Source organism: Rhinatrema bivittatum, chromosome 4 (assembly GCF_901001135.1).
Source record: "Rhinatrema bivittatum chromosome 4, aRhiBiv1.1, whole genome shotgun sequence".
In the NCBI taxonomy this organism is placed as follows: domain Eukaryota; kingdom Metazoa; phylum Chordata; class Amphibia; order Gymnophiona; family Rhinatrematidae; genus Rhinatrema; species Rhinatrema bivittatum.
The window spans coordinates 118,702,600-118,727,890 of NC_042618.1; the positions used below are offsets into that span (position 1 = coordinate 118,702,600).

Consider the following 25,291-nt stretch of genomic DNA (forward strand, 5'->3'; position numbering starts at 1 on the left):
CTCATTTCTTTATGTCCATTTTTCTATATCCATTTTTTTAAAAAGAGACCATTTTTCCACTGCATACTGAATTATTAGTGCCACCTCTGAATTAAATGCCAACTTTGGTTCAAACTAGTATATATACCAAACAAGCCAAAAACTTGAATACTCATTCATTGGTTTTATGTTCTTATGTTCTTCAGTGGCTGCAGCAGAAGAAAGTAAAGGTTCTGGAGTGACCATCACAGTCTCCTGACTTCTACATCATTCTGCCATTATGGAGAGAACTCAAACATGCAGTTCATGTTAGACAACCGAAGAATTTATATGATCTGGAAGCTTTTTGCCAAGAGTAATGGGATACTTCATCACATGAGAAAATAAACGATCTCATTCACAATAATCACAAAAGACTACAAGCCATCACTGATGCAAAAGGAGGCAATAGACGATATTAAGAAATAAAGGCATGCAAATTTTTGAACAGGACCATCTTATTATTTCCTTTATCACTATGGTTTGTATAATGATTGTGCTATTCTGTGATTCATAATAGTTTAATTTGAAACACATTAAAAATAACACCTATTTTATCTGATCACTCATGTTAAACACTACACATCTTACAAAAAAACTCTGCCAGGGGTATTTGCACAACTACACATTTCCACACATATAACCATACACACACACACACACACACATTGCTAGCTTTTTTTTTTTTTTTTAAAAACCTCCAAGACCAAACTTGGAGACTCACAGATCTTTTTTTTTTTTTTTTATTCCAATAAAAACCTAAAACATTATTGATTGCTAGCATGCACCTGTTTATTTTAAGGCAGGCTCAGCAAGGAAAACGGACGTCACAGAGAAGACCCTTATCAAGCAAGCTTCAATTCCCCCGGGCTCTCAGATCTACAATGCACAGGCTCAGGCTTCTCGTTTCCATAGCAATCACGGGCCAATAGCCTGTCAGTTTTAGAGATCAATTTATTCCGTCATGGTTAGCGTAAGAGCAGAGCGGCGGTTCGCCCCAGGACCCAATGCTCAGCGGGTCTCCCAATCCTAGGGCTCTCAAAATCTTCTGCGCCCCTAAGCCTTCACCAGCACCTCGGGCCTTCAATATCCAATCGGCGTCAGTCAGCTGCCCCACCTAGCCTCTTCCGTCTCCAACAGCGTTCCAGCAGCCCGGAGCGACATTTACATCAGGAAATATTATAGTCATGAAATAAAAAAATTATACTATTTACAATAAAGATAGCTACCCATCTCTTACCACCCTTGAATTATTTTATCTGAGCCGAACGCTGTTTCATAATACAACCTTGACCTAGAATAGAGGCAGCTACAGACAATAGGAAGCATTATTTGCATTAGTCAGTGCTAGACCGGAAGCAGCAGCTGGATTCCTCTAGGCTTTTACTACAGGCAGTCTGTGACGTCTCCGTGTTAGTGCGCATGCCCGGAAATGTGCTGTACATCCGGAAGAGCTGAATGTGAAAACAAGGAAAGAGAAAGGGATCTGGGGTTTGTTGTCGGTGGTGGAAAACCTGCCTATAAATTTAAAAAACAGCGAAATTTGCTGGTAAAACTTGATCTTTGCTAACATTGGCTACAGTCCTCCAGCCTTATGTGACGTAGGCGGAAGCCGGAAAGACGGGGACTCACGCGGCTCAAACTTCTTTAGTTGAGTGTGCAGCGCCGGTACGCACTGGAAAAGGGTATTGGACGGTTATAAGTGGTGAAGGGGAACAGGGGGAGAGGGACGGGGCATCGGAAAGTGAGGAGGAGGAGGGGAATGGAGTGCTTAAAGGGAAGGCATAATAGGAGGGGAAAGAAGGAAAGTGTGTGTAATGCTTATAGTAATGCAGTCATGTTAATAAAATACACTCAGTTATGCCTTTCAGTATGGCCAGATTTAATTAACTGTGTAGAACAGCTTTTATCAGGGTAGGGGTGTAAATGTGAAGATTCTCCACACATGTTTCTCCAGCACCCACAGGCATAAAGGTCAACAAATAATGGTAGGTGACACCTTTTTATTGGACAGACTACTTTTATGACTCGCTTTAAGAGCGGTGTCTTCTTCATCCTAAGAACATAAGACAATGCCATACTGGGTCAGACCAAGGGTCTATCAAGCCCAACATCCTGTTTCTAATAACGGCCAATCCAGGCTACAAGTACCTGGCGAGTGAACTAATACAGCAGCCATAGTACTTTATTCGGTACATACTAAAATTGTCATCCCATTCACACAGTAAAAAAATTGCTCAAATAATTAGTAAATTTGAAAAAAACACAGGCCTTTACTGAAATTAAAATTGAATGCCTAAGAGTGAAAAGCAAGTTTGCTTACTGTAAACAGTGTTTTCCATTGATAGCAAGTTGAAATAGCCATGATCTGTAGGGTGAGGTCTTCTGAAGGCACCGAACAGACTTGTCTCTTCACGCTGGTAGAGGTTTGGCTCTACTGAGCATGTGTGGGAATTCCCATGTTGTTGTTGCCTCAAAAACTTCCTCAGTCCATGTTAAAGCTAAGCAGGTATATAGTTGAAGCCATCCTGCTATCTATGGAAAATGCTGTTTATGGTAAACAAACTTGCTTTTTCCAATGATAAGAATGTTGAATTAGCCATGATCTGTGGGGAGTCCCAAGCTGAGGGTTGCAGCAAAGCATTTACTGTTTAAGCAATCCAGACTCTTACCAGGGCGAGGAGACCATTGAGAAACCACATGTTGTAGGACCATCCTACCTATTGCTTTATCTGAAGCAAACTGTCAAGGCAGTAAAAGGACATGTAAGTGTGCACCGACGACTTATGTAGTAGCTTTACATCTATCCTCCAGAGGCACCTCATAAGTGGGCAATGGAGGAGGCCATTGCATGGACTTGGTGAGCCTTGATTGGGTTTCGGAGACCAAATCCTGTAGCAGTACTGGATGCAGTCTAATCCAGTTGGACAAAGTTTGTTTTGAAACAGCTGTTCCAAGTCTATTTGGGTCATAAGAGAAGAAGAGCTGAGATGTTTGTCTATGAGACTGAATTCTCCTTTTATAGTACACAAGTGCAATCCAGGGTATGAAGAGACTTCTCACCATCATAAGCGTGTGGTGGCACAAAGAAGGTGGGTAAAATAATGGACTGATTAATGTGGAAAGCAGAAACCATTTTCGGCAGGACCTTAAGGTGAGTGCGACGTACTTCCTTATTGTGGAAAAATTACAGAGGAACATGAACCAACGCCTGAATTTTTCAAACTCACTTTTTAGGTGAAATATTTCAGAGATGCCGATGAAGCTCAAATGGCGGCTTAGTCGGATAAGTGAGTACAATATTGAGGTCCCACAACACAGGAGGCCTGCAGACTGGCAGTTTGACCTACAGCAATCCTTTCATAAAGTGAATGCGTTGAAATGGATCCAATTGTTCACCGAAGCATAATAGGCTGCGATGGCTCCGAAGTGCACCCGAACTGAGGAGGTGGCTCAGGTAGAAAAATAGATGACGCAGTTCACAGGAAAACAGGTCCAGCTTATGTACAGAACAACAAATAGAGTACCATTTCCATTTAAAGGGGTAATTAGGCCTAGTAGTTGGTTTTCTAGCCAAGAGGACAATAACCTCCACCTATTTAGGCAGAAAAAGGTTGGCTAAGATAGCGTGTTCAACATCCATGCTGAGAGACTGCAGAACTGGGTGAAGTAGAAGGCTGTCTTCTTGAGAAAAGAGGGAAGGGTCCAACCTGAGATGGAGCGAAGAGCATAATAGTTGCACCAGATATGCATACTAAACTTGTCTTGGCCATGATGGAGCAATGAAAACCATGTGGGCTCAGTCCAGTAGAAGTTTCTGCACTGTCCTCGCAATAAATGGTAATGGAGGAAAGGCATACATGAGGTCTGTTCCCTAGTCTATGAGGAACGCGATGTAAGTTCAGAGAGGGCTGGGAAGGATGGAGCAAAATAGATCCATTTTTCGGTTTTGCTCCAAAGCAAAGAGGTCTATTGTTGGGTGACCCCTTAATTGCAATAACCTGTCAGCAATGGATTATTTGAATGACCATTCATGAGTGTGAAAGATCCTGCTGAGATGGTTCGCCAACATGTTGCCTGCTCCTGGAAGATACATGGCTTGAAGAGTAGCATGGTGGTCCAATGCCTACTGCCAAATGCGTAGTGTGTCTTGAGAAAGTTTCTAGGACCTGGTGCCTCCCTATTTGTTCACAAAGAACATGGTGACCTGGTAGGCCATTTGAATCATAATACTCTTTCTCAGAAATGCATGAATGTATGCAGAGCATTCTTGATGGCTCTCAGCTCAAGAAGGTTATTGGAAGGAGGCGCTGAATAGAATCCAAGGCTGTAACCACCACAATAGCTTTTGTTTCATTTCCAGTGTAACTTGGACCAACTTTGGTGGTTGTGTGAGCTGAATTCACTGGGTACACACTCCCTACTGGAGGCAGCAGATATGCAAGCTTGTCATTGGAGCATTCTGAGGGAATTGCTCATTTATCTCCTTGCTTGGCATACTCAATCACCTCTTCACAACTTACAAGCACTCAGGGGGGAAAAGGCTATCTCAGCACCCATACTGCCTGTCGTTCCACACAAATGTTATGCCCATAAAATCCTGCGGGCTGCATTACCTACAAAACTCTATACTCTTCTTGGAGGGTTTACTTTGAAGGGTTTACTCTGGAAGACTCTCGCCATCTCCCACCTCCAAGTACCAGAATTCTGCCTGTCTCACAGCTCTTGACTCGGGGCTTGCCTCTGGAATCTCAGGAGATTATTTGTTCCATTCTTCCTCTATCTTCCAACAAACCCCCGATAGTAGAAAGGGATCTCATCCTAATCTCAGAAGAGGATATCACAGCCACCTGTGTAACAAATTACGGACATTGGTGCTTCTTTGCTTCCTTGATGGGAGAGCCACATGATCCTTTTACCCCTTTACTGCCTCTCTTTCCAACCCTGCATTCTCAGGTTGCGGCAATGTCATCTCCATCTGGGGTCTTGCCCGAAGCGCTAACACTACCTACACCCTGCTTCACTTTGGTGGCAGATTCTTTTAAAATTGGAAGACCGCTCTCTACTTGTGCTGTATCCAGATCAACGGCATCATAAACTAGTCTAACATAGTGTCCAATTCTTATGATGCTTTCGCCCCCAAAAAACGTTGTCAAACTCGTTCATGCGACCACACCCCATGGTACACTACAGAATTACACAACTTAAAGACAAAAATACACCGCCTTGAGCGAGATGGCGCAACAATCCAATTCCAGAATGAAAAAATGTTTATTATGCATGTCTCAACCATTACAAAAAGCAAATAAACACTAGTAAGAAAACATACTATGCAAAAAAAACTTCTGCTGCCAATGGTAATAGTTCTGTTTTATTTAACATTGTGAAATCCCTGATAACTACAAAAAGTGACCAATCGACTCACTTATCAAATTCTTTCTGCAACAACATTACAAACCATTTTAAAGATAAAATTTTAAATCTCTCCTCAAAATTTAACCATTTGCCAATTCCACACAACATCCAAGTTTCTCCATCCTATTCCTGGACTGAATTCTCCACCATTTATAGACACAACATTTCAAATCCTTTCCAAAATAAAAATCTCAAACAGTCCATTTAGCCCATGTCCTGGTAAACTGCTACGTGACGTCCATGAATCTTTAGCTTCATCATTAACTCATTTAATCAATTCATTGCTAGCATCTGGAATTTTCTTGGCTTCACTCAAAAAAACCCATCAATTCTCCCCATTCCCAAGAAAAAAAATCTGATATTAATCTCCTAAGTAACTATTGCCCAATAGCATTCCTCCCTACCCCAGCGAAATTAATTGAATCTGTCATTCTACACCATTTAAATGAGTACATCGAAGATAATAGTATCTTACACCTAAATCAACACAGCTTCAGGAAAGGTCACAGCACTGAAACCCTCCTTCTTTCATCCTTTGACTCCATAATTCGAGGCTTTGATTCCAATATAGATTACATTCTCATACTCCTTGACATCTCAGCTGCTTTCGATACCCTGAACCACGAAATTCTCTGCAATAATCTTCAAAATATTGGTATTACTGGTAAAGTCCTCGATTGGTTCAGATCCTTTTTACATCACTGCCCACAACAAATTAATCTCAAACAATACTGCTCGATCTATATTACATTGACTGGAGTACCATAAGGATCCGCACTCTCCGCTATCCTGTTTAATATATATCTTCTCCCACTATGTCAACTTCTATCAAATCTCAACATAAACTATAAAATCTATGCAGATGACATACAATTCATCCTCCCATAAGACTCATCATGGAAACACACCTCACTAGCCAAACTCTACCTTCAAAAAATAAATACTTGGTTAATGGATAATCGACTCACCCTCAATGCAGAAATAACCAAAATCATCCACCTGTCCACTATTCCAAACTCTACCTGCACCCTCCCACTGAATTTATCTTTAACAAATGACATATACCCATACACAGTCATGCTCGCATCCTAGGTGTTCCCATCAATTCCAAGCTATTCACGTCCACAAATATTGCATCTATTAAAAAATCATCATTTTATAAAATTCACCTACTCAAGAACCTCAAACCTCTACTATTTCCTGCTGACTTTTGATATGTGCTTCCATCTCTTGACAAGTCTTGATTACTGCAATTCCTTATACATAGGCCTCCCTGACCATACATTACAACCGCTCCAACTGATCCAAAACTGTGCAGCTAGACTCCTCACCCACACCCCCCGTCAAAACCACATAACTCCTATTCTCATGCAACTTCACAGGCTGCCAGCAAATCCAATATACAATTTTAATGATAATTCATACTTTGTTAATCAGTACTTCATCTATATGGTTATGCTCCACTCTCTGAATTTATCAACCACGTCGCCATTTACATTCTGCCGTCAAAAACCTCCTCCAAATTCCCACAGTAAAAACAGCCAGACTGAATTTGACATGTAACTGAGCCTTCTCAGTTGCAGGACCAAAAATATGGAACCCCCTTCCCAACCATATCCACTAACTTACCACAAAACATGACTTCAAAAAGCCATAAAAACTTACTTATTTTCACAAGCCTTTCCCAGCTTGTAACATCAACCCAACAGGTTAAAAGTACCACCCTCCTTTATTTATCAGAGTCTGTATTTCGTGTCTAGTTTTTTGTTTTATACCTTGTTTATTATGTATGTTCTTTTTAATTTGTAAACCGCCTAGTTCCACTTCTTGTGTGTATATGCGGTATTAAAAATCCCTTTTAAATAAATAAAATAAATGAACCGCAATACCCTCCTATCTCACCTCAATTGGCCAGGTGCTTCCTTACTAGCAGAGTCCCCAAGCAGCTTCATGGGTATCCATTTGGTCTGTATGTGTCTAGAGAAGTCCAGCAACATCAAGAAGGGTGATGTGCACAGAGTGCATCAAGACAGTGTGCGCTGGTGGAAGAGGCATCACCGAGGCGATCTTTGAAATATGCTTGATGCAGTTTGTGTAAGGGAATGAGTTGGGCACACTAATGCACTGGGCGCTCCAAAGCACCATACGTTGGGTGCTCTGATACATCGGGCACTCTAATGTGCACTGAGTTGGATATGGAGAAGGTCCGTGCATCAAGGTTTTTCTTTTTCTTTGGCACTAATGTATCTTAATGCTTCGTTGAGACATATGGCTCTGAAGAGTGTCCGTGTTTTGGTGCTTGCTGGCTCTCCAAGGTCAGATCATCCCAGTGGGAGGATGGAGAAGTCATAAAGGAGGTCCTGCCCAATTAGCTACCTGGGCAGCCAGAAGGCACTTGGCTCCAGGAGGAGGACCTGCTGTGGCTTCTAGCCTGACAAAAGCCTGCTAGTTTGGAGGCTCTCTGGTGCTGTGCACGTGGGGACATCTGTCCACAAACTGGGCAGTTTGACTGGTCATGGTCAAACCCCAGGCTTATGTAGCAGTGTTCATGTCTAATGGTGATGGTCATAATCTGCCCATAGACATGTGATTTGAAGCCTCTGGATGTGGCCTTATGCTTACTTGACGTAGCCTGAACAGGGTTCTAGAATGTTCTTTGAGGAAAAAGTTTTTTCTCGCTTTTTTTTTTTTTTTTTTAAAGTAGCACTGAAAAGTGCTGTTTGGAGTTCTGCAGAGCAGCAAGGCAATGGCCAGCAGAGGCAAAGGGAAATGTTTTGAGATGGTTCAAGTAACTATCCGTGCTCTAGTTCAGACAAAAAAAAAGACCGAGGAGGCATCTGAGCCAACACCCTCTAGGGAACTCCTGGACATGCTCAATAGAGCCAAAGCTGTACTAGCTTGCAGAGACAAATCCATTCAGTGCCACCAGATGACTCACCCTACAAATCATGGCTAATTCAGCCTGCTTATCAATGGAAAACAAGAAATTCCACCCAGGACTACAGCATCCTATTTTCCAGGACACTACCCCCACTCACCCATCTCCCAGCTTTCCTCCACCACCACTACCACAAACACACATAGTCGCTTTTGTCTGTCAGAGTGACTTCATCACTATAAAAACAGGGCAACTTTTTTCTTTGAGTCACGATGAAACCAAGGTTTCAAACAATCAAGGAGCAGACTGTATACATTTCATTTCTTCTATCTTTTGCTCTCAGAAAAGTAGAAGAATAACAATGTTCTAAAAAAACAGAATTTGGAAGAACCCACCTTTAGAGTCCTGAAGGTAAGTGAGCACACTACCCTCCCATACATCCCTGATAAACATAATTATGATGCTGTTGCATTGCTCTTCAATGTGAATACTGATCCCTTTACTGGCTAAGTTATTCTTGTAAATAAGAACTTGCTCTTAGCTTTCTTGTGTCTGGATGTGCTGACTAGCTAAGGATCACTTAATTGAACTCTTCTTTTTATCTTTTAGCTATATGTGAGGTTGCCATCCGATCCAAGGCAGTTCTGAGAGTCTAATCCAGTTTTGATTTTGTCCTATTGCATCTTGGCCTACAAGTTCATGGGGGGGGGGGGGGGATGTTAAATTAGAACTGATTCTGCTTGTCAGGATTGATCTGAATATGGTGCCAACCCTGTATTGGCAAAATGGAAGATACCAATAATGGTAGGTCACAGAAATCCATACCCATAACTACTGGTTTCCATTTTGAGTAGCGTGCCATGTATGCTGGAGTAGGAGGAGTCCAATGGAATGCTGGTAGAGTTGCTAACAAGCTCCAAGTTTTCAGGTTTTAGCTGAGTGGGTATATGAACTTGTAGTTTGTGCTTTCCTTGGAGAGTTTGGAACAGTAATTACATAGATGCAATGGGGGTAAAGCCAGGACTGGCTCAACTGGCCCCTGATGATACGAAACTTGTTGACAACTCTAAATTAGGATTTTCATGAGAACCAGATCAATCCGGAGGGACTGATCCAGTTCTAGTTTTGCTCCATTGCATGTCCTTGCCTTTTGCAGGGAAATGGAAATTACATTCCAAAGATGAAATGGGATAAGACCAGAACTGGATCAGACTGTCGAGGTTGACCTGAGTCAAGTGACAACCGGAGCTACAAGTTCATACAACTCTGCTATGACAGTAAAAATATTATTACTAGCTGAAAGCTCATCAACAGTGTCAGACAGGAAAGACACTCTCCCTCAGGCCCTCCATGTTTAAGCATCTTCATACTTCTTCCCAGTTATGATTCTGGGTGTGCGTGTGCATGCACATGCATTATTGAATGATTGCACATGTTATTAGCAGTAAATGCACACTATTTCACATTAGCACCTGCTAGTATCCTGTAGGGCGTATTTTCAGTGCATTAATAGTAGGGATGTGAATCGTTTTAGGACGATTAAAATTATCGTCCGATAATTTTAATATCGTCTTAAACCGTTATGGAACACAATACAATACAGATTCTAACGATTTATCGTTATAAATCGTTAGAATCGTGAGCCGGCATACTAAAACCCCCTAAAACCCACCCCCGACCCTTTAAATTAAATCCCCCACCCTCCCGAACCCCCCCCAAATAACTTAAATAACCTGCGGGTCCAGCGGCGGTCCGGAACGGGCTCCTGCTCCTCAATCTTGTCGTCTTCAGCCGGCGCCATTTTCCAAAATGGCGCCGAAAAATGGCGGCGGCCATAGACGAAAAAGATTGGACGGCAGGAGGTCCTTCCGGACCCCCGCTGGACTTTTGGCAAGTCTCGTGGGGGTCAGGAGGCCCCCCACAAGCTGGCCAAAAGTTCCTGGAGGTCCAGCGAGGGTCAGGGAGCGATTTCCCGCCGCGAATCGTTTCCGTACGGAAAATGGCGCCGGCAGGAGATCGACTGCAGGAGGTCGTTCAGCGAGGGTTCCGGCGCCTCGCTGAACGACCTCCTGCAGTCGATCTCCTGCCGGCGCCATTTTCCGTACGAAAACGATTCGCGGCGGGAAATCGCTCCCTGACCCCCGCTGGACCTCCAGGAACTTTGGCCAGCTTGTGGGGGGCCTCCTGACCCCCACGAGACTTGCCAAAAGTCCAGCGGGGGTCCGGAAGGACCTCCTGCCGTCCAATCTTTTTCGTCTATGGCCGCCGCCATTTTTCGGCGCCATTTTGGAAAATGGCGCCGGCTGAAGACGACAAGATTGAGGAGCAGGAGCCCGTTCCGGACCGCTGCCGTTCCGGACCGCCGCTGGACCCGCAGGTTATTTAAGTTATTTGGGGGGGGGTTCGGGAGGGTGGGGGATTTAATTTAAAGGGTCGGGGGTGGGTTTTAGGGGGTTTTAGTGTGCCGGTTTTTCGATTTTTCGATTTTTAACGATGTTCCGGCGAGGGATGGGGTTCGGGAGGGTGGGGGATTTAATTTAAAGGGTCGGGGGTGGGTTTTAGGGGGTTTTAATGTGCCGGTTTTTCGATTTTTCGATTTTACGATTTTTAACGATTTTTCACGATATTTTACCCCCCCAAACGGCAACAATACGATTCCCTCCCCCTCCCAGCCGAAATCGATCGTTAAGACGATCGAGGACACGATTCACATCCCTAATTAATAGTCTTTAGTATGCGGTCCATCTCCCCTGGACCCATCGGAAACATGCTAATGTGCAAATTCTTTAAACTTAACTTATGTTACATATAAGGTGAAAACAAAAATTATTGCAAGCCTTCCCTTTCTAATACGAGAGCAAATTTTCAAGAAATGTTTGTGTAAATCACTGCTTCTCAACTCAGTCCTTGGGGCACACCTAACCAGTCAGGTTTTCGGGATATCCACAATGAATATGCATGAGATAGATTTGCATCCACTGCTTCCATTGCATGTACTGATGGAAATGGATGTTAACCTGTGGAAAAAATACCTTTTGAAAAAATACCTTATTCCCCTCCCCAATGTAGGGAAAAGGAGCAACATCAGAAGGTAGGTTTAGGCCTAGGCTCAGAAAAGTACTCCAGGAAATTTCATTTTGAAATCCCCATGCCTGCTTTATCCCCACATACTTTGAATCTGCAACACATGCAGGATAAAGATTCCCTGTGGCACTGGAGAGTTTCCACTTGAAAAAGGGCATGCAGACCCATGGGCTGTTTAAAAATTGTCCTCCGTGACATGCACATATATATTAAAGAGGCACTTTGGAAGTATTCCTTTTCAGAAATATTGCAGTTTGAAAGCCCTCTATGAGCCAGGAGATTCCCAGTACTAATGTATAATTTTAGCAAATGACAGATTTTTAAGAAAGTTAGGACATGGCAGATAAAAGCTTCACAGGCTCTGGTTGACTGCAGATAAGTAGTAGGACAGCACCAGAAGGAAAAGAGGAAACAAGGGCAATGATGGAAGTTGCTGCCGAGTGCAACTGTGATTTACAGTCGGCCAGACCTCATGGACAGGGACGGATTCCGGGTAAAGGTCGGCCCGGGGATTTTCTCCAAAACCAGCCCAGAAGATACCCCGTGGTCTGCCGAGCGCGGCTCTGTTGCGGCCGTGCTCGGCAGACCACGTGACCAGAGCAACCAGCCCACCAGGGGATGCCCGATCCCCCGATAGGCCAATCCACCCCTGTTTATGGAGCATTTATTTTCCGCATATAAGTTGATGACTTAAGTTATTGCTGAAGAGCAGTAACTGCCCTGTTATAACATGGAGTCTGTCAAATATTTCCAAAAAGGAGAACGTCCACATGAGATCTCCTTTTTTACAACCACTGTAAATGGGGTTTTAATAACATTTTTTTTTAGCATCAATAATTTCAAAAGTCTAAATATTTAAGTAAAAAAATCTTGGAAATAAGGTTATAAAATTTTTTTTAAATTTATTTATTTTTTTACACACCAACACAGAATTTAAACATGAATAGTAAAGAATTGTAATTTATGTTGTTAGTGCAAGAAAGAAGCAGAAACATGAGAGCTGCTATGGCAGAAAGAATTTGGCAGACTATCAAGAGGAATAAAACTTTGCAGTATGGTGTGCCCATGCTGGTGAGTATCTGGATGCAGGGAGTGGGAGGCAGAAGGTTACTGATTTACTGTGTGGGGGGTGTGAGTTTTGCAATTGCACACAGCTCCCAACTGAGCAGAGGCAATCAAAATATTTCAGGCTGAATCAGGATCCTCTTGAAGTGGTTTATCCTTATACAGATGGGCACTGTAATGGTTTTCTAATTTTCTGCTGGAAAGTCTCAGCTGGTATCTGAGAATATTGTAGCAAAGCACATTAAATCTTACCTGTTGATGCCCTTGCAAGGTTTTCAAAGCTATGCTGCAGTGCTCCCAGAATTTTTGTCTCCTGGCTGTAATTAATAGCCTTCTGAGAATAGCAGTTAGTTCTGCAAGAGCAGGAGGAGGGGAAGACCTTGGGGAGAGAAGATGAGGGAGGTTTTGTAAAGAGGCCCCAGTTGAAACATTGTGCCTCACTGTAACACTGTATATTATTATCACAGCTTTCTTACTTTCTCATGATTCATTCGCTCCTTAACAATTTTCAGTTGTCCTTCAGACTTGTACCTTTGTATCAAAACTACCCTTCTCACTACCAGCTCTCTTCTTACTGCTGGACATTCTGTTTTTCTTTCATTTCTCTATTCTTATCAAACTGCTGCTTTTGCTGTCAGTCCCATGACTCTCCTGAGGTATCTTCCAGCTATGGATCCCTAACACTGCTCCTGACTCTTCCTTTATAATTTCCTGGACTAGTCCATGCTCTGTTCTGTTGCTTCACTTTTGGTGGTCCACATGGCTCTGCTCTGGTTAATACAGAAGAACATAATATATTCCATGCTGGGTGAAACCAAGGTCCATTGAGCCCAGCATCCTATCTCTGACAGTAGCCAGTTTGCGACACAAGTACCTGTTAGATCCCAAAAGTAGATATATTTCTAGTTGCTCGCTCCCAGGGATGAGCGATGGCTTTCCCAAGTCTACCTGGCTAATAACTGTTTATGGACTTTTCCTCCAAGAACTTGTCCAAACCTTATTTAAATACCATTATGTTAGTCGTCATGGCCACATCTTCTGCCACCAGATTCCACAGCTTAATTGTGCGCTGAGTGAAAACATACTTTCTATGATTTGTTTTAAATGTGCTGTTTGTTATTTTCATGGAGTGTCCCCTTGTTTTTGTATTATTTGAAAGGGTAAATAACCGTCCCCTATTTACCCATTCTTCCCTATTCATAAGTTTAGGAACTTCTATCCTGTCCTCTCTGTCATCCCTTTTCTAAGCTGAAGAGCCCTTAGCTATTTAGCCTTTCTTCGTAAGTGAGCTTTTCCACACCCTTTATTATTTTTGTTGATCTTCTCTGTACCTTTTCTAGTTCTGTATGCAAACCTTTGGGTTTGGACATCATATTTATGCAGATGACATCAGAGTTTTTCTTTCTCCTCTGAAATCACTTATTTGTTTGTCCGATGGTCATCTTATGGCTGTCAGCATATTTCCTGAAAGTGAATCTATCAAACCTATCTATTTCCTTCTCTGTTGATCTGCTGTACTTCTTATTTGCTACCAGGCTAACTGCTCCATCAGTTCCATCATATCTGCCTTCAGTTTTAATGTTTAATTCAATCTCTAACTGCTTTTCTTTTCATAATGCAACTCTAAATCCTTCCATTTTCTCCTCTTTCACATTTCCAAAGTCTGCCCTAAGCTTATTTGTTCTTATATATTCAGCTATCTTACAAAATTCATTTTCATTTACCTAAAGGATTTTGAACTGAGGAGGGCTAAGCTAATTAACTGGTAATTCAAATCACAGTGGTGAGCTATGTACATTTTTTGTATCCATCATGTCCTAGCAACATTTTAAATCATACACAACTGGGTGCAAGCTCACTTTTCCTACTCTTTGTACTCCATCATCCAGCATAACATGGAGAGCCTCATAATAAATGGATGAGAAACAAATAGCATCCATAGGATTGACTTGCTCAGCTAGCTAGTGCGAGCCCATCTCTGCTTCCATATCAGATAAAAAGCACAGCACAGGCAGCAAACCAGACAGTTAATGTAAGTGAGAAGAGGATTGTTGTGGTTCAAGAAACACTTAGAGCCAGCAGCTGAGGGGAAAAATCTGTTTTTTAATTAAAGTCTACAAATAATATTATAAAGTATATGCTATGGAGAGAGTGACACAGTGCCGGGAAGGGGGGGGGAGGTTGGGGGACAGGGGGCATTGTACAAGGCTAAAAGTTTCACCTAGGGTACCTAATACCCTTGCACCAGCTATGGGTTCCGGGGTGGGGGTGGGGTTTAAAGTTTGTATCACTGGAGGTATCTGGGATTTTTTTTTTTGGATGGATTCCTATGAATGAAAAGTGTGTGTGTGTGTTGGGGGGGGGGGGGACCAGCATAGTAATTATTCGCTCAGGGCAGCAAAAAAGCTAGCACCGGCCCTGACACCTTGTTGCAGATTTTGGTGTAATCAGCAAAATGACAAACCTTTCCTGTCAATCCTTCTGCTATGTTGCTCAAGAAAATGTTGTAAAGAACCGACCCCTGAGACACACTGCTAGTAACACCCCTCTCCTCAGAGAGCTCCATTTACCATTACCCTTTTTTTGCTTCCCACTCAGCCAGTTTCTAACCCAGTCACTCACTCTAGGTCCCATACCAAGGGTGTTCAATCACTGATCCTTCCAAGTATAGACTATTGCAATTCGTTATATCTAGGGCTACCCCTTCATATTATTAAATCCATTCAGGCTATTCAGAATTCTGCTGCTAAGATTATCCCAGGGACTTCTCGTTTCGATCATATCACCCCTCTCCTTAAAACCCTTCATTGGCTTCCTGCGCAATCCCGCATTCATTGCAAAAAACTAACCATCATTTATAATGCTCTTAACAATGATCTCCCTTTCATCATCAATCTGCTGCTCAAATTTCATAGACCCATGAGACATCTAAGATCAGAAGGACAATGTTTGTTAGATATACCCAATTTTAAAACTATCCACCTCGCTGATTCCAGAGAGCACATGCCTGGTGCCAGTCGCCGATTCCCCTCGTGGGTCCAAGGAAGATCTGGCCACCCCTCCTTTCTCCCAGTCAGTGTTATTTATTTGTTTGTTTATTTATTTAGACATTTTATATACTGTCGTTCCATGTATAGATCACAACGGTTTACAAAGTGACATTCAAAATAATGATTCAACAAATAAACAATAATTGGTTTTAGAGGAGGTCTTCATAGACGGATATTAATATTTATCAAGTAAGATTATCTATTACATATTAATAATTGATCTAGTACTTAAGGCAAAATAAAACAAGATGATAGTTTTCACATCTTAGGCATCGGCAACATTTAAGGAGGAGCTGGAGTGCTGAGTCCAGCTGGCGGTGGAGCGGGCACTGCAGGGCTTCGGTGCTGGTGTCACCTGTCCTTGTACTGCTTCTGGAGAAGCTCATTGTGCTTATCAGTGCATTACCGACCCAACTGGTGTCAGTTCCTAAGACAGCACCGAGGCTTTTCCCTTACTGATACAGTGGTTGTCGCCAGTTCCTCTGAGAAGGAAGCTCCACCGAGGCTGGTGGAGATGCCAAGGCCTGTAGTTCCCCATCCAGTTTCACTGGAGACAATCCTGCAGATTTTCTTTCCCAGGCCCCATTCACCCCAAAGCAAATGAGCACTGTACAGTTTGGACTGCAAGCAAGCCTTAGCCTTCTATCTGGAGTGAACAGAAGCCCATAGACAGTCCACCCAGCCTTTTGTTTCTTTTAATAAGAATAGGCTGAGCATTGCCGTTGCCAAACAGACACTATCCAGTTGGCTAGCAGATTGCATCTCCTTCTGTTATGCCCAGGCGGGTCTACATCTTGGGGGTCATGTCAAGACTCATTCTGTCAGACCTATGGCAGCGTCGGTGGCCCACTTTTAAGCAGTTTCCGTGCAGGAGCTCTGCAAGGCTGCAACGTGGAATTCTCTCCACACATTCCCATCTCATTACTGTCTGGATTGGGATGGCCGACGGGACAGTAGGTTCGGCCAGACTGTCCTCTGGAACCTGTTTGAGGTGTAGAACCCAACTCTCCCAACCTAGGGCCCATGATTTGTGTTCAGGCTGTCTCCCCCTCTGTTACCAACAGCACCGGTGGTGTTGTGCCTGTTAGCACTTGGCTGGGTTTTTGTTGTCCCCTTTTGTGTTGGGGGGAGATATCTGTAGCTAGGGATTCAACCATGTGTGAGGACTACCATCCTGCTTGTCCTCTGAAAAAGCAGAGTTGCATACCTGTAGCAGGTGTTCTCTGAGGACAGTAGGATGTTAGTCCTCAAGAAACCAACCCACTGCCCCACGGAATTGGGTTTCTCCTACTTCTTATTTTAATTAGATTTCTATCTTACAAGACTGGAGAGGGAGCCCCCATGGATGCATGGTGTAAGGCATGCTGGCATACTCAGTGTGCCTAGTCAAAGTACTAGAAACTTTGACATAAGTTTTCCACATCGGGGCTCCATCTGATGATGTCATCCATGTGTGAGGTCTAACATCCTGCTGTCCTCTGAGAACACCTGTTACAGGTAAGCAACTCTGCTCTACCCTCCCTCCCTACTCCTCATCCACTCATCCCACTTCTTCTTTCTCTTACATAAGTTGGTTGTTTGTGGGGCAGGGACTCAATTCTCACAGCTTTAGCTTATTAAATTCTACCTAGTAATCCAACATTGATACTTTAAATCTTTTTCCCCCTTATCATTTATAATGCTTTATTATCTTGTCTGTTTTGACTGGACTGTAAGTATCACAGAGCAAGGGCTATCTTTTTTGTGGACCTGTACAATGCTGCATATACCTTGCAGTGCTATATAAATATTTTGTAGTAGCTCGTGGTATGATGCTAGCCGAAGTTAGTGGAAGTGGCAAGAGAGCACTAGCATGTGCAGTTAAGTAAAAGGCACATATATAATTAGCACCAAGAATTTTGATTCAAGTGAGACAGTCCCTTGATCTCATGGCCTGAAATGAACATTGATGTCACTGTCTTTCTCACTTCCCTCTTTTTCCAGCTGTCTTTCTCTGTTATCCCTGTTCTTTGTACATTCATTTCCCTCTGCTTTCCCTTCTCCCTGCTTTGCACAGCAACCTAGCTTGCTGTTGCTGCTAGCCATGCTGGCAAGAATGCTAATTTTGCAATACTTCCAGCATGCTGGTGGTATAGCAAGAATAACCTGAGTGGTGACAATAGCCAGCAACAAGTTGGTGGAAGGATTTGCCGCATGAGTGTACATGCGCTAGTGTCTCCATGGAGATGCTGACCGTATGTCAAATTGCAGGCATCCCGCTATCCCCTGGCCAGACACACATTCTGTGTCTGAATGCCATCCTCTATTATAGCGGCAGCAAGTGACAAAAATTGAAAACAAGAGTATTGTGGAAATTTGAGAATAAAAATAGTAATGGTGAAAATGTACAATCTCCCTTCCTGGCCTGAGATTACACACAACCCATTGCCTGTACTCTGTGATAAACTCAGAAAATGGAGGTACAAATTACTGTATGGTCAACCCTGAAGATTTTTAATCTGTAATAATTTCAGTACCTGTTCATTGCTTGAATATCCAGCATTCATAAACAGTAAGTATCATGCTCACTACATCTGACTAGCCATCATGTTCACTACTACCTGATATGTGAGCAGATTGCCTTCTAAAATTAATAACAAAAAAGATGAATAGTGGTGTGGCCCAGGGATCTGTTCTGGGACCACTGCTTTTTAATATATTTATAAACAACCTGGAAATGGGAATGAGTGAGGAGATCAAATTTGCTGATGACACAAAACTATTCAAAGTTGTTAAATCAGAAGAGGAATGTGAGAAATTTCAAGAAGACCTTGCATGCAAAACTGGGACACTGGGCCTGCAAATTGTCCACATTAAATTTAATTTAATGTGGACAAGTAAGTGCAAAGTGATTCTCTTAGGGAGGAGTAATCCAAATTATAGTTACAATTGCAAGGTTCCAGATTAGGAGTCATAGTCGGGAAAGGATCTAGACGTCATTGTTGAAAATACATTGAAATCTTCTGCTCAGTGTGCAGCAGCAGCCAAGAAAGTAAATAAAATGCTAGAGATTATTAGGAAAGGAATGGAGAATAAAACAGAATATCATGGGGTAGATTTTCTAAATTTGCGCGATCGCATACTTTTGTTCCCGCACCAGGCGCAAACAAAAGTATGCTGGATTTTATAAGATATGTGCGTAGCCATGTGTATCTTATAAAATCCGGGGTCGGCGCGCGCAAGGGCAACCTGCGCGTGCGCCGAGCCCAGCGCGCGCTGCCTGTTCCCTCCGAGGCCGCTCCGATTTCGGAGCGGCCTCGGAGGGAGCTTTCCTTCGCCCTCCCCCCACCTTCCCCTCCCTTCCCCTACCTAACCCACCCCCCCCCCATACCTTTGTTTCATGATTTACGCCTGCTAAAAGCAGACGTAAATCTACGCGCGCCAGCAGACTGCTGGCGCGCCATCACCCAACCCGGGGGCTGGTCCGGAGGCCTCGACCACGCCCCCGGGCCCGCCCCCGCAATGCCGCGTCATGCCCCGAAACGCAGCGTCCTTTTAGACACGCCCCGACACGCCCCTTTTAGAAAGCTCCGGGACTTACGCGCGTCCCGGGGCTCTGTGCGCGCCGGCAGCCTATGCAAAATAGGCGCGCCGGCGTGCGAGGGCCCTGCGCGCGTAAATCCGGCCGGATTTACGCGCGCAGGGCATTTAAAATCCGCTCCCATATGTTTAAACATCTTTATTCAGGAAAAAATAGATATGACAAAACAGTTGGAAAACAGGTTCCAGTTCTAAATTTCAGTAACATCTTATGATAATAGTAATCACAACCTGTAAAACATGTCAACATTGTCGGCTATATCTATCCCCCCCTGCATCTCAGACATACAGATTCCCATATCCTGGATGCCTTTTTCCTTGTATATCCAAGATCCAGCTACTAGTCCTGAGGGAATTCTGCACAGAAAATTGCAGAGGAGACCCCGGCATGCTCAAACTGAGCGAGTCCCGCGTGTGGCATGGGACGCGCTCTGTTCGCAGTGACGATGAAGGGCCCGGCACTCCGTAGATGGAAGGCCCCTGTGTGCCGCAAACAAAGTGTGCTCCGCTCGCAGCGAAGATGGAAGGCCCCAGTGAGAGAGAATGTGTGTGTGTGTGTGTGAGAGGGGGGAGGGGAGGGTATGAGAGAGAGAGCATGGTAGGTAAGAGAGTGGGGGGTATGCTTGAGTGTGGGTTTCAGAGAGAGGGAGCCTATATGAGGGGAGGGGTGTAGGGGAGGGGAGAGAGAGAATGGGAGATAAGGGGGGATGCTTGAGTGTGGGTTTCAGAGAGAGGGAGCTTATATGAGGAGATTGTGAAGGAGTGTGTTATATGTGTGAGAGATTGGGAGCTCGTGTGTATGAAAAAGGGGATTTTTGTGTGTGCGAGAGAGTGAGGGAGCCTGTATGAGGGTGTGTGTATGTGTATTAGAGAGAGGGAGCATGTGTGTGAGAGAGGGGAGGGACCGAGGGAGCCTATGTGAGGGGCAGTACTGAGAACTGGGTCAAACTCTGGGACTGGCAATAGAATGGAAGGGGTTGAGCCTAGAGGTGGAGGGGAGAGATACTGGAGGGTAGAGGAGTTGGGGCCTGAGAAGGCAAAGTGGCCAGGGGAGTAGGGAGAACGAGTGGAAGGGACACTCGTACAGTGAATTTCTAGGGAAATTCTGCTCAAAATATTTAAAATTCTGCATCTTTAAGTAATAACTTTTTTCTGTATTAATTTAAAATGTAATTACTTAAAGACTGTCATGTAAATTGTGTTATTTTGACCAATATAAAGTTTACAGAATTTTAAGTTTTTGTGTGCAGAATTCCCCCAGGAGAGCCATGGGGATGGCTTGCTGGAATGTTTACTACCTGGTGATTACTACTACCCTTACTCAAAAAAATCCCTTGCACGGTTAATACAACCCCAACATTGCTCTCTGCTTCGACGGCAAAGGGAATTGTGGAAAAGAGGATTTGCATTCCGATAACAACCAAAAAGAACTGAACTTCACAATCTGGGTAAATAAATAAATGTGGGGGTAGCTTGCTTATTGCAGCGGTTACTACTCTAAACCAGTTAAGCCTGATACATCACTTGAATGCATATACAGTGCTGCTCTCTGCTTCTACGGCAAGGGGAAAAAAGTAGAAAACAGGATTTACATTCAGGCAACAGCCAACAAGGACTGAACTTCACAATCTGGGTAAACAATCGTGAGAGTAGCTGCTTATTACAACGGTTATACCCTAAACCAATTAAGCCTGAAAGATCACTTTGAAAGCATATACAGCATTGCTGTCTGCTTCAATGGTAGGGGGAAGTGAGGAAAATAGGATTTGCATTCAGACATCATCCAACAAGGCATCGATCTGTGCAGTCTGGGTGAACAAGCATCGGGGTAGCTTACAACTCCAACATTACTCTCTGCATCAATGACAGGAGATGGCAGGAAATTTGAATCAAATAGTTACCAACAAGAGCCCTGAAGTTGGTGGTTGGTGAAACAGATAAGTATGGGAAAATAAGAGTCGAAGCTTGCTGGGCAGACTAGATGGGCCGATTGGTCATTTTCTGCCATCATTTCTATGTTTCTGTGAGTAAATTACCCAGTTGAAATAGATACAATTCTCCCCCCTTCCCCTACCCCCTCAGCTTCTTCCTGTATTTCCCTACATATCACAGGGAGGTAAAACTACAAATCTTAACCAGATACCAGTTAGATATCTCATTCCATCTTAGAGGCTATTTAAAATCAAACTCCTAGCTCATCCAGAGAGACTCTGTATTTACTTGTCCCATTTATCCAAAAACCTTCTTTTAAAAGAAAATGTTTTTTATAGGAGGCCATAGATTCCATAAACAACATATCATGTAATGCATTCCTCCATTGCCAAAAGCAAGTGGCTCAACCTCCCGCCTTGTCAGTAGGATAAATCTCTTGCCTTGAGCTAGTGCCTTTCTAGCAAAAAGTCAATCCCTCCTTTTCCCAATATATTTCGAAAGATCCATTTACAGAGAATATCATAAAGCTTGTTTATAGCTCTTTGGTGTGACCTCATCTGGAGTACTATGAACAGTTCTAGTCATCACATCTCAAAAATGATATAGTAGAATTAGAAAAGGTACAGAGAAGGGCGACCAATATGATAAAGGGGATGGAACGATTCCCCTTTGTGGAAATGCTAAAGATGTTAGGACTCTTCAGCTTGGAGAAGAGACAGTTGAGTGGAGATAAGGTAGAGGTCAATAAAATATGAGTGGAATGGAACGAGTAAACATTAATCAGTTCACTCTTTCAAAAATGATGAAGACTAGGGGACTCAAAATGAAGTTAGAATATAGAACATAGAACTGATGGCAGAAAAGGACCAAATGGTCCATCCAGTCTGCACAGCAAGCATATTTGTTTTCCCAGACCTTAAAATTTAGTGTCCTTGTTGGTTGCTGGCTGAATCTGATTTCCCCCCCCTTTTTTTTTCTTTACCCCTACCTATAAAGCAGAGAGCAATATTGCAGCAGAGAGCAATTTTGGAGTTGTATCAACAGTATGAAGGCTTATTGGTTAAGGGTAGTAACTGCCACACCATTACCCCCATGCACTTTTTTCTTCATTTCCATCCTTTAGTCTTTAGAGATCCACAGTGTTTATCCCATGCCCCTTTGAAATCTTCACCATCTCCTCTGGAATGGCATTCCAGGCATCCACCATCCTCTCCGTGAAGAAATATTTCCTTATGTTGGTTCTGAGACTTCCTCTCTTGAATTTCTTTTCGTGACCCCTAGTTCTACTAATTTCTTTCATTCGGAGAAGGTTTGTTGATTGTGCATCAGGTATCTGATGGTCTGTATCATATCTCCCCTGCACCTACTCTCCTCCAGGGTATACATATTTAGGTCCTTCAACTTTTCCTTGTTAAGTCATTTGATGGAGAAACCCCCCCCCCCCCCCCCCAAAACCACCATTTCCCTGTACGTACCTGGATCAGTCCAGACAGTGGGTTATGTCCCCAATCCAGCAGATGGAGTCAGTCAAAGCTTCGAGAGGGCGTCACCACTAGTGCTACTACCCCCTCTGCAGGAGTTCAGTATCTTCTGACTCCAGCAGATGCGAGTAGGGAATCTGGGTTGCTCCCGATTACCTTAGGCTTTTCCTTGTATTTCTTGGATTCCTTTTCTGGTTTCTTTCTGCCTACTTCGGTTTGGATCAAGTTTTGTTGAAAAAAAAAAAAAAAGGATCAGTAAAGTGAGTTAGAAGGGGTCTAATTGGGAGGCGTGGCTTCCCTCTGTGTTTGTCTGCCTTTTTCCTTCTTCTCTCGTTGCGAGCGGGGTAAGTGCAGTGTTGTTGTCTGTTTGTTTTTTTTTTCTTTCCCTGCAGCTTTTCTTCGACGGAGGGGCTCGCGGAGGCCAGTAGTACCGGCCCCTCCGCGTTCTCTCCCTTGTCCGCGGCCATTTTCGCGGCTCCTTGTGGGCTGCGAAGGCGGGCAGGGAGTTCGTCGGCGGCGGGTTGCGCGGCCAGGAGGCCCCCCCGCGGTGCCGTTTTTCGCCGGTTGGCGGGTTGTGCAGGCCGTCCGGGCCCCCCCGCAGCGGCGCTTCCGCTTTCGGCCCCCCCCCGCGGCTCTGCCGGGTGTGGTTTTTGTCTGCCGGGACCGTTTCTTTGATGCCGCGGCCAGCGCGCTGTGCTGCTTGCGGCGAGCCGGGCTCGCGGATCTCAAGGGAAGGCATCTGTGCGAGGTGTCTCCCCGGGGGGGAAGGCACCTCGCGGCCCCTCAATGATTTTCCTATCCTGGCAGGCTTGCCCGGGCGGCGTGGGCCGGCCCCTCCCCCAGTCCTGGCGGGAACGGCGGCCATATTGCATTCGGTGCGCCCTGAAGGGGAACAGGCAGCGCTTGGGGCCGGGGATGCGGGGGAGTCTCCCCCACGTTTATTTCCGGAATCGGACCCGGAGGCAGCCCGGCAGGGGCCGGTTTCCCCGGGCCCCCCCCCCTCGGAGCCCCCTTCGGGTAGGCCGGGGTTTTCCCCGGAGTTTATCCTTTTGATGCACACGGCATATCTGCAGGGCCTTGATGCTCCCACGGGACCTCCTCCAAGCAAGATATCGCGGCCCGCGCCACCTTCCCCGGCCCCCCCCGCTCCGGCGGGTGTGGGGGCCCCTCCACCTCCCGCCCGCGCCCGGCTCCCGGTGGGCTCGGGGGCAGCGGGCACAGGACCAGCTTCCCCTGGATCGGACCCGGCGGATCCGGGTCAAGGGGACTCCACCTCAGAGGGTGATGATCCGCACACGCTGCGCCTGTTCCAGTGGGAAGAGCTGGATGATCTATTGCCACAAGTCATTAAAGAGTTGGACCTCGATCCACCGCCGGAGCCGCCCGCTCCCGTAGCGCCCGCTGTGGTCACTTCCTCAAGGAAGGGGGATCCGGTCTTGGCAGCCCGGAGGCCGAGAGCTCGAGCTTTTCCAATCCACGAGTCTTTCCTGCAGCTTCTCACCGGGGAGTGGGATGCCCCGGAAGCTTCCTTTAAGGGCAGCCGGACCATGGAGAGACTTTACCCGCTGCCGGAAGATTTTCTCGATCTTATCAAAGTACCTAAAGTGGACTCCGCGGTGACAGCGGTCACGAAGAGGACGACCATCCCAGTGACGGGGGGTGCGGCATTAAGAGACGCGCAAGATCGCAAGTTGGAAGTCTTCCTCAAGCGGGTCTTTGAGGTCTCCGCGGTAGGATTGCGGGCGGTGATGTGTAGTTCGCTGGCACAGCGGGCCAGCCTCCTCTGGGTGCAACAGTTGCTCACCTCTCAGGTCCTACCGCCTGGGGAGGCCGCCCAGGCGGATAGACTGGAAGCTGCGGTTGCCTATGGGGCTGACGCCTCCTACGACCTGTTTCGGGTCCTCGCCCGCTCCATGGCATCGGTGGTAGCGGCACGCCGTCTCCTATGGCTCCGCAACTGGGCGGCGGATACCTCCTCCAAGTCGAGTCTGGGCTCCCTGCCATTCAGGGGCAAGTTTCTGTTCGGGGAGGATTTGGATCAAATCATCAAGTCGCTAGGGGAAAACGCGGTTCATCGCCTGCCGGAAGACAGATATCGCTCCACAAAGGCGTTTTCGTCCTCTCGGACCAGAGCCAGGGCGCAACGGCGCTATCGGAACTACAGACCGGCGGCAGCCAGGCCCTCTGCCCCCAGGTCTCAGCCCTGGTCTCGCTCCTTTCGCGGGCGCCGCCCCGCGCGTCCCGCTCCCACAGCTGGGCAACCCTCTCCCAAATCCTCTCAATGATGTTCAGCTCGCCCACTCCGCCGTCCCCAGGATCGGGGGACGGCTGGCGTTCTTCTACGAGGAGTGGGCGCGGATCACCACGGACCAGTGGGTCTTGGATACCATCGGTCGAGGCTACGCTTTGGAGTTTGTCCGCGCTCCAAAGGGACGGTTCATATTCTCCCCTTGCGGCTCGGACACCAAGCGAAGGGCGGTGCAGCTGACCCTGGACAGACTTTGGGAGATAGGCGCCATTGCGCCCGTGCCCTTCGGAGAGGTGGGCTCGGGCCATTATTCCATCTACTTCGTGGTTCCAAAGAAGGACGGTTCCTACCGGCCCATCCTGGACTTGAAGGAAGTCAACAAGTCACTCCGGGTGGTTCGGTTCCGCATGGAAACGCTGCGGTCAGTGATCGCGGCGGTGCATCGGGGGGAATTCCTGGCCTCCTTGGACCTGACGGAGGCCTACCTCCACATCCCCATTCGCCGGGAGCACCATTGTCTTCTACGGTTCAAGATCCTGGA

The 25,291-nt window shown here is 45.4% G+C and overlaps 1 protein-coding gene across 6 annotated transcripts in view; it reads left to right on the plus strand.

The window, feature by feature from the left end:
* The first annotated feature begins 1,417 nt into the window (after positions 1–1,417).
* The window catches only part of LOC115090090 (cytochrome c oxidase assembly protein COX16 homolog, mitochondrial), a 167,150-nt gene continuing 143,276 nt past the window's right edge, over positions 1,418–25,291 (plus strand). The window contains exons 1-3 of one of the 6 annotated variants that reach the window (XM_029598766.1): positions 1,418–1,686; positions 8,655–8,722; positions 12,369–12,466. In XM_029598766.1, coding sequence (XP_029454626.1) covers positions 12,389–12,466 — 78 coding nt within the window. In that variant the 5' untranslated portion in view covers positions 1,418–1,686; positions 8,655–8,722; positions 12,369–12,388. Of the gene's footprint in view, positions 1,704–1,799; positions 2,007–8,654; positions 8,723–12,368; positions 12,467–25,291 lie in introns of those variants that run through there. The other 5 variants (XR_003856304.1, XM_029598764.1, XM_029598763.1 and 2 more) reach the window with 5 other exon arrangements.